Source organism: Perca fluviatilis, chromosome 12, assembly GCF_010015445.1.
Source record: "Perca fluviatilis chromosome 12, GENO_Pfluv_1.0, whole genome shotgun sequence".
In the NCBI taxonomy this organism is placed as follows: domain Eukaryota; kingdom Metazoa; phylum Chordata; class Actinopteri; order Perciformes; family Percidae; genus Perca; species Perca fluviatilis.
The window spans coordinates 11,845,174-11,857,662 of NC_053123.1; the positions used below are offsets into that span (position 1 = coordinate 11,845,174).

Below are 12,489 nucleotides of genomic sequence, written 5' to 3' on the forward strand. Positions count from 1 at the left end.
CTGTGCATAACCTGAAGCGGTGAACTGCAAAACTGTGTTACAAAGATAATTTCAAAACAGTCATCATATGAAAAGTCAGTGTCAAGGCACACATACAGTACAAAGATGCACTTTTATAAATACTCAAATGAGTAAATATGTTTCAATGTGAAGGGGCACGCAACCTGTGGTGCAATATACTAATGTATATCTCTTAGCGCTATACATTAAAGCTCCATTTAACAACATATTAGATATTAAAAGGCTGGTTCAGAGTAATTTCACTCTAGGGTCTTTTTCACCATGACCTCGAGCCAAAACACCCACACCCCTCCCAACCCCCAGGAGCTTTTTTCCCTTGGTCTAACATTGGTCGAGTTAGCGCTATCAGCCGAATGGCTTAGTGCAGGCGCTAATGGATCCAAAAGGTGTATCTCGTAAATGACCCCACTAATAATTCCCGGAATGGTACCAAACTTCAATAGTAGTACAAATAGGTTCTGTACTCATAAAACAAGGCATTGGAAAGTTTGTAAGTACACCAGGAGACAAGTTATAATTGAGGTAAGTTTGGAGACACTACCTTATGTAATCATTAAATTAATAAATATTTTTGTTGCATCTCTTTTTGGTGTTGTAGTTTGAAGACGGTCCCCAAGCACTCGTCTTACTGCCGATAGAAGTAGCAGCAGAGAGCAGAAGCCATCTGGCAAGTGTTTATTAAACAAACTCCTGGTGTACTTACAAACTTTCCAATGCCTTGTTTTATGAGTACAGAACCTATTTGTACTACTGTAGAAGTTTGGTATCATTTCGGGCATTATTAGTGGAGGCATTTACAAGATACACCTTTGGTTCCATTAGCACCTGCACTAAGCCATTTGGTTGATAGTGCTAACTCACCCAATGTAACACCAAGGGAAAAAAGCTTCTGGGGGGTGGGGAGGGGTGTTTGGCTCGAGGTCATGGTGCAAAAGACCCTAGGGTGAAATTACTCCAAACCATCACTTTAACATTAAATCAAATGGCATTCTAGAAATGTGAAAACGTGGCTGCTACTACTTCTGAACCCACTGAAAAGGAACAAACTACTGTAGCTTTTTACCACTTTCAACTCATTGCTTTGGTTAAACTGATTCAATCCTCCCAAACAAAACTATAAGCAGCTGTGCCCAGCACTTTATCTCAAATGTGTTGATACTTCCCCCAACTCAAAGTGGTTGAAGATATTTCTTCCAGGATAAAAACCAAACAGGATAAAAATCCAAGTGAATATTGGAATTACCCTGAACATGTGGAGAACAAGACGACTCTAACGGGTTACCTATGTAGCCCTGTGTTGCATGGATGTGTAGTGAACACCTTAAACATAACAACTGGATGCGCCAGCGCTACATCAAGGCTCTGCTGCTTTAAATCTCTGCCACCTAGTGGTCCGAAATTGCTTAACGCAGCTTTCAGAATCAGAGTAGCAAAAACATTTGGTTCTAGCAACTCATCTGTACGGACAAGTATTGTAAACGTTTAAGGAAAGGTTTCGTTAAGAATGTACTACATTCATTTTTCCAAACTAGCTAAAAACTAACAAACCAAATAATTCTCGATGCACACTGAAAGATAGAGAATGTCAGGCAGGGTCACACATGTAACCTCAGCCCCCAGACATGGGTTGTCCCAAATTCTAGCTTGCATCCAGAGCTTATTACAACAGACACACAGCTTTTAAAAAGGAACACGCTGACTTATTGGGACTTTAGCTTATTCACAGTAAGCCCCAGAGTTAGACAAGTCGATACATACCCTTCTCATCTCCGTGCGTGTCGTAACTCTGTCTGACGCCCCCAGCGCTAGCTAAGCCTAGCACAGATCCTGGAGGTAACAGGTTCCAACTAGCCTACTGCTCTGAATAAGTGACAAAATAACGCCAACATGTTCCGGTTTACATGTTGCAATTTGTATAGTCAGAGGGTGTACAAATAAGGTCATATGAGACACAGCAGTCTAACTGTATACAAACTGGGAACTATATTCTCAGAAAGGCAAAGCTCTGCAACTTCTGCGGAGTGATTTGCTCGCAGCACCTGAAGCCCTGTGGTGAGGAGCAGAGAGTTCGCTCAGAGTTGGAGTAATAGAGTCAACAATTACTAGATAGTAAAAGCCTAGTGACCTTGTTATTTGTACAAATCAATACATGTAAACAGGAACATGTTGGCGTTATTTTGTCACTTATTCAGAGCAGTGGGCTAGTTGGAACCGGTTATCTCCAGGATCTGTGCTAGGCTTAGCTAGCGCTGGGGGCGTCAGACAGAGTTACAACACGCACAGAGATGAGAAGGGTATGTATCGCCCTGTCCAACTCTGGGGGCTACTGTGAATAAGCTTAAGTCCCAATAAGTCGGCATGTTCCTTTAACATCCATTTAAAAAGACATGCAGGAGCATAAGTTCACTGGCGTTTAAGTGCTGTTTCCTTGTTCTTGCTCAAACAGCAGCATGGCGAGCTGGGAGCGGGAACCGAGACCTTCCAAGTTGCTCTGAACACACCTATGATAGATGTCTTCACTTAGCCGCGGGTTGCAGGCTTGGAAGCTATACTGCTGGTGCAATGATGGCTCCACTGCCCTGAATACGTGCAGACCCGAATACTTTAAGAACATGTCGAAGATGTCCAGGGTCTCTAAAATCTCCTCATTATCCTGGACGTCTGCCACCATTCGGGTGCGTGTCGCCATGTAGTCAGAGTTGTAAAAACACGCTTCGTCAAATGATAGGCGGTCAAAATGGCCTGCGTCCTTGATCAGATCGACTGTGGCGGGATGCTGCTGGTTGTGATAGGCCACATCAGGGTTGAAGTCCTGGAAATGGATGGGGAAGAACACCTGCCAGTTGTTTATGGAATTCATGCGGCAGCGGTTCAGAAATTCTGAATTGACATTTGTGTTGACGTTAGCCAAGAAGAACAGCGAGTCAACTGGGTGCTTCTTCGAGATGATGTCCATGAATTTGATCTGGGATGGGGTTTCTGTCTTGACACTGATCCATGGGATTTTTACTGCGGGGTATTTGCGTTCATATGTGTTTATCTGAGTTTTCACGCTGGCAAATATATCATTCTGATTGACTTGCTGTGCCTCCACTGGGTCATAAATAAACAAGAATGTTAGGATGGCATTTTCACTGGTCTCAAAAGCATTTGAGGCAAAGACTTCCAGGAAATGGTCAACATAGCTCCTGTCCTGCAGAGTAAGAGGTATAATGATGTGAATCCTTGTAGCTTCAGTAACATAGGGCATGGGGATTATCTCAATCCGACTCAAAGGTCGCACCAGATGAACTCGCTTAGTGACAGAACGGCTGTGACCTTTTTGGTTCACCACTTCCAGCTGGAGGTCCAAGGTGTACTCCATGCCCCTGACGGGGTCAAAGCGCCTGTATCCGTTAATCAGCTGTTGCTTCTTCAGATGTAAGACAGGCTTGTACTTCTTGTTCAGCTCTATCATGGCTACGTCAATGACATCAGCCACATCCAAGCGGTCAATACCTTGCAGTTCACACTTTGGAGCGCCATCAATGCATGAATAAATCTCCTCCTCTGTAAAGTATTCCCACTTCAAAACTTCAAACCGAGATTTCGGTTCAAAAGGTGGATTTATCCCCACGGGCCACTGGGAGCTTCGGTTGCCGTCAAAAGCAACCACACTCACGTTCTTTATTTCTGCCTGTGGAAACACAAGAAGTGTTCAGATCTACACAGTTGCTGACCCGCCAGATTTTTTATTTTTGACTGAACCATGGATTTGTGACACTTGAAAAGCAGCTTACCTGCAGCTTAGCAATCTCATCGTAAGTCTTTTGGAGTTCAATCTCAGTGAAGTATCTGTGCAGCTTGTACATCTGTTCAGGGTCAGACACTGGATGGACAGTCAGAGCTTTCTTGAATGGTTCACTCTGTTCTTTAGTCGGATCAGAGTTTTTTCCCAACTCATAATGGTGGTACTGAAGCCCCTGAGAAGAAACAGAGATGTCTTTTCATGAGGCATCTTAAATGCGGAATGACAGAAACATGCCTAATGTTTTTCCAATCTTGGTTGTTATGCTGTGCTACTTTAATTCTAACAGACATTACACGCTATCTAGACGCTATCTTGGGCTCATCTCCACTGCAAAAAGGCTGGCTTCAATCATAATTGTATTGTTTAGGGAAGACAGATTCATTTTTGTAAGAACTGAATACTATTGTTATAAAACAACTTTCTATTGTCAGAGTTTTGATCATTTCAGGAATTACATTTGTTCTGGGAATATGAGGTTCTGCTTTATCTTAATTAATTTTTGCCACTTTTTATGTATGGTAATGTATGATCACTGCAGCATCAGGTTAAAAAGCACCAGTTAAGAATGTAAAGGATGAAACCTAATAACACAAATGACTGACACTGGCCCCAGAATCTCACTTAAAGACACATTAACTTAAGCTGAAAACAAAGTAGTCACCTAAGGAGCTTGAGTGATTAAAAAAAAAGTGAATCCAATCTGATCAAGCTATTAAAAGAACAAAGAATGAAGACAATGCTTAACTGAGCAGTGAAGCCACTCTGTTGTAAATGTTTGCCAACAGCATGTAGTGGTACACTTAGTGAAGCATTATCCGTGCCTAATTGTCATCAATGTTCTCTTGTAACAAAAGAAATTGATGTCTGGCTCTGTGTTCAAGCTGTTTTCTTCACCCATACCAGGCCTTTTAACTTTCCCCTCTGCTTCCCTCCCTTATTTAGGGGGCTCTGCTGGAGCTCTTCTGGCTCAGGGCACTTAAGGTAGCCATGCAACTCACTCTCAACTGTGTAACAAGATGGTTTCCTGCACTGTGTCTTGGCCAAGGAAGAGAAAATGGAAGCAAAAGACAAGTGGAATAACGCACCTACAAAATACAAACCTTCATGTGTATTGTATAATAGTATGGATACATTTGAATTGATAACCCTTTGACAATATATTTGAATATGTTGACAAAGACCACAAACTTTAGCACAGATGAAGCAAACGGTGCTAAATGCAACAAAGAACCGTCTAGAGGGCATTGGGTCAGATCAAGCTCCACAGAGCTTGTTTGACCTTAAATGCTAAGGACATTACATTACATTACAGGAGCAGAGCATGTTGACCCACAAGGGATTTTCACACCATTGAACCTAAGCAAGGCTGAACTCAGCTGCGCTCTGCTTGCCTGTTTACCTATTCCACATTGCTGCTGGAGCTGTAGAAAAAGAATGAAAAGGCTAAAGGGTATCGGCAATCCACTCTGTAATATAAATACCACCTCTGTGCTACCGTGGTAATTACACTTTTATATAGCCGTCTGTCAGTTTTAAGTGCTGTCCCAGAGGCAAAGCATGATTTCTGCCGTGACAGTTTTGTTTTCCTGTCGAGGAGAACCCCTGCTGTAACCATCTCACAACCGTTCTGAGTGACAGCCTGAGCATTTTTTTCTCTGTGCCTCATCATTCATTTTAAGTATGAACTGCCTCATTTGGCTCCCTTTAAACTTTAAACATTAACAAGCCGAGACACAGTTTTATAGATTGAAAAATGATTAGTAGTATTATTGAAAAGAGAGATGTATGGTGTTGAATAAGTACGGTGTAATCATGTGCTCCTTTAAGAATCCTCTCAACCTACCTGAGATTCACTGACGCAGTTTGTGTTAGTGTAATCAATGATGCATCTTCCGAGCCACTCATCAGGCCTTGAACTCAGGATGTCATTCCTACAGTTTTCCAGGAAGGGCTGGAGTCGGAGGAGCAGGGTACGTGACAGGAGATACCCGAACCCTCCGTAGCAGTACTTCCCTTCCATTTCTCCACCTATAAACTCCTCAGGACTGCCCATGTAAAGCTCTCGATCTATACTCAGGTGATCCACCAGGGCTTTGATCCTGTCAGCTTCTGTGTATGCGTCATCTTGGACTAAGTAAAACCAGTCGTACTCATTGATGTAATGGTCTAAAATGTATTTGATGTTCTGAAACATGTTCCATATCTGCCTCTCGTCTCCATGAGAGATGACAAACATGCCGTGAGGGACTTTGCGGTTGCGCATGCCGGTGAAGAAGATCACAGTGTCCAGGTGATGGCCGATGGTGCGATTTACAGCTACACCCAGAGTGTTTATGGTGTTTTTGGAAGTCAGGACCCCGACCAGCAGACGCTCTCGCATCCCCAACTCTGTGCTTATGTATTTAGCTCTGAAAAGACATCAAACAGCTACTGAATAAAGGTTAAATAAACATTTGAAATAAGAAAAGACTAAACCAGTAGACGGTACATTTTCACCAACGCTGAACAATTTACTTACTTACTGTCACACCAAAATAATTTTTTGACCACCAGCAGTAGTTTATAAAAAGCAAAAATGTTGGATGCTGGCTAAATCTGTGGTTTTCTTCAAGGTTCAAAGTCCACTAAATTTCATAGAAATGTCGGGTGTTTTGAAATATCCTGTCATACAAACTAACAAGAAAACCAGTAAGCTCTCTGGAAAAGTAAACATGCAAGGACCTGAATTGTGATTCATCACTGCAACCATGACCCAACCTAACTTTTATGACTTTGTTATACTGTACATGGCATCTATTATGCCTCTTGGACCTGCAACAATTTTGGGATTAATCGATTAGCAGACAGACGAACATTTGCTGGTTTAAGCATCTCGAATGAAAAGATTTGCTACTTTTCTTTGACATTAGTAAATCAAATATATTTGGGTTTTGAACTGTTGGTCGGAAGAAAAACAACATTTGAACACATCACTTTGAGCTCTGGATAGTGGTGATGAGCATTTTTTACCACTTTTTGACATTCCATAAACCAAACGATTAATCAAAAAAACATTCTGCATTAATCAATGAAAATAATCGTTGGTACCTTTTTATATTACAAACCACTGCATGGCACTGGTTGCCTATATGAAACCTGGATGCTGAACTGCTTTAAGATCTAACCTCCGTGGAACTTTTCCACAGGGAAAAGTCTCTTTCTGAGAATTACAAAGCAATGCAACCACTTTGGGTGTGAGGGTAACACTGAAACATGGTCTTTATCCAGGAAATCTTGGAAACGCCTGCGTTTCTACAAAGAAAATGTAGGGCACTCATTCAGCATGGAAACATGGCACTCAATGTAGGCCTAGTTAATCTTAGCTCTGTGGCAGGGAATGTTAGAAGGTAGAAACCAGCGAGGAAATGGATCTGTACACTTCACATTTTATCAGACTTTCTGGCAATTTCATCAAGGCCAGTGACATTAGGGAAAGGAGAGAAATTTGGCTTTTTAGTCTTATTCTTAATGTGGTCAGTGTAAAATCTCATACTCCCATGAAAACCAGTGACACCTGTACACCAAGCAATATGTGAACAAAGATTTATTTATCAGTCATCTTTTACTGAGGATGAGCTCTGGCCTGCAGTAGCTCCTGTAATGATGTGGCCTGTATTCAAAACAAGTATAAGCCATATTGTAAGCCTAGCTACAGACTGTGTTCACCAGTTGAAGTAACTGGCCATGCAAAGCTTACCTGAAAACTTTCTTTGGGGCACTCTGTTGGACTTGTTTATAAGGGACTATTCTTGGTTCAAAATCCTCTTCGGACTCCACATCGTTGATAGTCGAAATAGAGTTGGGCTTTCGGGCTCCTTTGAGCTGCCCATCCTGACCCACTGTCACATCCTCACCCTCCTTGCCGTCTAGGGAGCATGCTTCTTCCGTCCAGCTTACACTCAATAAACTCAACGTGAACCCTAAAGAAATACCGATTACCACCGGGCCGACCGACCGCAGGATAGAAATAAACGCTGAAAATCTCATCTTGTGCGTCGGCTCCTCTTGCTGACAGTCCCGCGTCGCTTCAAACGCGTCCAAACAGGCCTCTGCTGCGGGACAGGTCAACTATTACATCAAGGCTGACTCAAAGAAGCAGTAACCACATTAGAACTTAAGAAAAAGATGTAACTTCTTCCTTAAATTTTACGCAGGATTCTTACGTGTCAGTGTAGCTGCTAACTGGCTCCTCCCAGCCCTGGCCAAACGATAGCGTCAGAGGCGGGTCTAGTTCCAGACTGTGTGGACGAATTCAGGCTGCGCAGGGCGGAGGGATATTCAACAAGACCCACTGATTGAAGGCAGGGAAATGTGAACTGGAACACAACCAAAGTCCCTCTGTCTGTTTACACCAGGTGATGACATCCATTCATACATCCTGTCATATTTACTGAATTGAAAAAAAGGTAATGTTTTTCTCACTTCTGTGCTATTTTTCTCTTTTTAAAGGGATATTTCACCGTTGGAAAGATGAATATATTTTTAAATTGGGTCGCATATGTAGTAGAAATGTGATTATATATTTTTTTAAATTGTTGCCTTCTAGGCCCTCGAAAAACCGGAAAATGTGTTTTTGGCTCATGTGGATGAAAGACACCAAATCCCAGAATGCACTTGCTTCGCTGCTTTAGAGTCCACTCCCAAGCCACGCCTACCGTTTACAGACAGACAGACAGACAGTGAGACAGTCAACTCAAGTGTGTTTTATTGTCATTCCAACCTACACGAAACAACGTTTCACTGTGGCTCAAGTGGGGTTACACATTTAAAATATATAAAAACAACATTATATAAAAACGACATACGAAACAGGCTACATTTAGTGCACACACATTATAGGCTCTGTAAAGTTCAGCTAACGCATACTAGCATTAGCGCTTGGTGGGCTGTAAACACCGAGTATAAACGGTCGGCATTTAACAGTCACAAACTCCACCAGCAGTTAGCAGTTAGTTGGATACAAGCACCCCATTTCTGCAGCAGTCCATGTTAACACACCCCACCTCCACTAGTCTTACCCGGCGACAGAGCAGCAGGCCTGGTAGCTGGATAGTCCGGTACACTGTTGTTCAGCAATGTTTCCACAACAACAAAAACACAGCGGTCTCTGAACTCGCGTTTGGAGTTTCGTTGAAGTTGGATGTAGTCCAGTTAGTTGTCTAATGAGTGGACATTTGCAAGCAGGATTGATGGAACAGGCAGTGTTGTGCCTGAACGCGTTCATATTTTGGGTGAACGTGAACTGAACGTACTGTATTACTGCCTGATGAACGTTACTGTGAACTCGTTCATTCTGGTGTCTGTGAACGGCCCGCTCTCTCAGCTTAACTTCGTTCAATAGGGTGTCAGATTTCTATAGCACCTTCCAGGCGAAAACCCGGCTAAAACACACTGTAAACAGGCCTTAATATGTAGCGGAAAAAACACCCAATCAGGCAACACCAGCCACCAGTGTCGCACTGCCGCATGCGTCATCAAAACAAAAAGCAGCATATACATCCATGCATGGAGGCGACAAAGCAGCAAGGAGGCGTCGTATGATAATTTAAACGAGTTTTATGACGAGGTCGGTGAGGATGCGAAAAATCTTACATTTCTCTGCAAACTTTGGTCTCTGTAGCAGGCAAAGCTTGCGTAGTGTGTTGAGTATTCCGTCTGTAATAAAGTGTCCTGCATATTCTCTGATCTCTACCAATGTATCCCGGTGGTACACATCTGCGGTAGTTTGAATGCACACAATTGTTGTAAAAGTTTGCTGCTGAAAAGACAAAGACTGTTTAGCGAAGCTTCAAGATGGCTGATACTCGGCTTGCTTCGGCAAGTTTCGTGTAAAGACAGTCCAACCCCCTATAGCCGGGTTGAAAACATGCAGAACTAGCTGGCTGTAGTCCAGTGGACCAATAGACCCCGTTGCTCTGGACGGAGACCAGTGAAGGCTATTAGAAGTACTTTTCCGGTGATGGCAAGCTTTACTGCGCAGCCTCCAACTGAGAGAGACAACGTAAATGTGATGTGAGGAACGTGTCTGAAAGTTGTAAGTCTTCTGGTAGCTGTGCCAAGAGAAATCTCAATCATTCCCAATCTTACAGAGACGGAGAGTGTAGGTATATGTAAGGAGATAACATGGGCACAGGCTAATTATTGCTAACTAAAATGCTAGTTAACATTAGTAATTAAACTTAAACAGCTAATGTAAGTCAAAACTGCCTGCAAGCTTATCCTGTACTATACGGTAATTCCTCTACTATGTGACACAATCGTTAGCCTATTTTTACAAAAACGTCTGCTACGGAGCCATAACGTGAGGTACAAGGTAATGGAGCCTTTTATACATTGTCGTGTTTCTTTAGAACTAAACAATGGACAAATAGAGTCTTTAAACGCTTCAGATGTAAAGTTATTCACTGTCAAGTGACATCAAAATGAATGCTAGTCAGTGGAATGCTAACGGGAGGTGATGGCTTTGTAGCATCAAAATGGCACCATAGGAGGTTCGAGTTCTGAAGCGAAGCTTACCCCCTTGGAAGGATCCTTCCTTGACATTGAGAAACACCTGGCAAAAATGCCTCCGATGACGCTAAATGACAATTTTTGCGTCATCGGAAGCACGGACATTCGAAAATACTACCTGGTTTCTACTGATACAAAGCTTAATGCTAAATCAGTGAAGTATCCCTTTAATGTAAATTAAACTGAAATTACAAACAGCTATTAACATTTGCAAACTTTAACATATTGGCCCAGCTCATATCAAAACAAAACCATAAAAGTTATCAAACCATCAAATTTGTCAGTGACTTTTGACCGGTACTGTAATGGCGTTCACCTTCAATTTTAGGTATTTTTACTGTACTTGAGGATTTCTATTTCATGCCACTCAATACTTCCACTGCACCACAATTAAGAGGAAAAGAGTTTTACTCCACAAGGCCTATTTGACAGCTCTTTACTGTGCATATAAGCTCCACATCGACTAACTATAAGTGATATGCTAGTAACACATTAGTGCATCAGTAATAATAATTTATATAATATAATATATAACAGTTTAATAGAGGGGCCATTTTTCTGCATTGAGTACTTTTACTTTGATACTTTAATTAACTTGTACTAATGATACTTAGTTTTTGACTTAAACAACACTTTCAATGCAGGACTTTTACTTGTAATGGAGTATTTTGGGTGTGGTTTTGCTACTTAAATAAAGGATGTGAATACTTTCTCCGCCATCGCCAGACTGACATGCACCTTCATGCCTTTCTGGATGAACACCTTCGTTAGCAGACTTATCCCAAAAAGGTGCTCCACTGAATGCACAGATCTTCCCTCCCTGGCCATGAGTGCTCCCTCAGCGCTGGACACCGAGCACTTTACACTGACAAGGATTATTACCATGCGCTCGAAAACTTCAAACTCCATCCTCTGTTGTTAACTCTTAGTGCTTTTAACACTTTCATTCAGGTTCTATCTTACAGTAAATGATCTCATCTAAAAGAGAGCAATGGTGACTATAATACAAACTGTATATACTGTTATATGGTGTATCTTGTGTACCTTTATCTTTTGTTGCATTCATAAGGTACACATCCAGTCCGTCTGTACTAATACATTTTGTATAATTTGTACGATATCAGATGTTTAATTTAAGATATTTAAGTTTATTCTGTTTTCCACTTGTTTTTCTCTTGCTGGCAGTCCGGTCTAGCCTCCAGATATACCAATGATGTGCTGTGGGCTGGGTAAGAAAAGAAAACAAGGTTGATTTTTGTGTCTTGTGTGAATGACTAAAAACAATATGGGCTTTTTTTTTTTATTGAATTTACCTTATTTACCCAATTCATATCATAATACTTTTTTATCCTAAGTTTACTATTGGTACAATAGTGCACTGACACACTTCAGGAAAGTTTCTCAGTACCATCATTATTAATGAAAAGTAATCAGATGCCTCTGTCTGCAGCTGCTTCAGGTGTATTGCAGTAATGATTAGCTCAGCTTTCAGCTCATCCACCTGGCTCTCGCTGTTCTCTATCTGGCCTCTGTGCTCCTCACCCAGATGTCAGGGCCAGTGTTCTTTGTGGTCTGCTCAGTCCATCCTTCAACTGCATCATTTTGAGTCATCATCTGAAACTCACTGCCCCTGATCTCACCCACCCTCCCCCCTGAGCCCCACACAGCCTGAGCAGCAGAATAAAAGACTCTTCATTGTCCAGGATGAGTCTTCACATTTTTTTTCCCCCTTCATATCCTCATTTATGTCCCTCTCTGTGATATGTATGTAGAAAGTATTGTCCTTTGGAATATTATGATTGTGCTTTACATCCTTTTTCATTTGGTCAGGTACAAATCTATTCTCAGCTCTCTTGGGCCCTCTAGTGGTAACCAAAATATTTACCTCAGTTAATCTGAATTAGGATCATACATATAAAATTGTTATCATAGATCATGGATCAGGAGTTAGAGAATAAACAATGACTTACAGTATTTTACATTTGGCTCCATACATTACTGAATACAACCAACAATGGCACCAAACCATTTTCTAATAATTGTTTTCCAAATTCTTTTAGGTGTGGACTATTTTACATAAACTGCCAAAACTCACTATTAAACAAATTGTTTACCTGTGCACAGGTCTA

General features: G+C 41.7%; 1 protein-coding gene across 1 annotated transcript; it reads right to left on the reverse strand.

Moving 5' to 3' along the window:
- Positions 1-2,315: 2,315 nt before the first annotated feature.
- Positions 2,316-8,066, reverse strand: chpfa (chondroitin polymerizing factor a). Its single transcript, XM_039818836.1, has 4 exons — positions 7,548-8,066; positions 5,655-6,219; positions 3,801-3,983; positions 2,316-3,697 (listed from the first exon to the last, which is right to left on the reverse strand). The coding sequence occupies exons 1-4, from the start codon at positions 7,835-7,837 to the stop codon at positions 2,435-2,437; spliced, it is 2,301 nt and encodes a 766-aa protein (XP_039674770.1). The 5' UTR covers positions 7,838-8,066; the 3' UTR covers positions 2,316-2,434.
- Between the last annotated feature and the right edge of the window lie 4,423 nt (positions 8,067-12,489).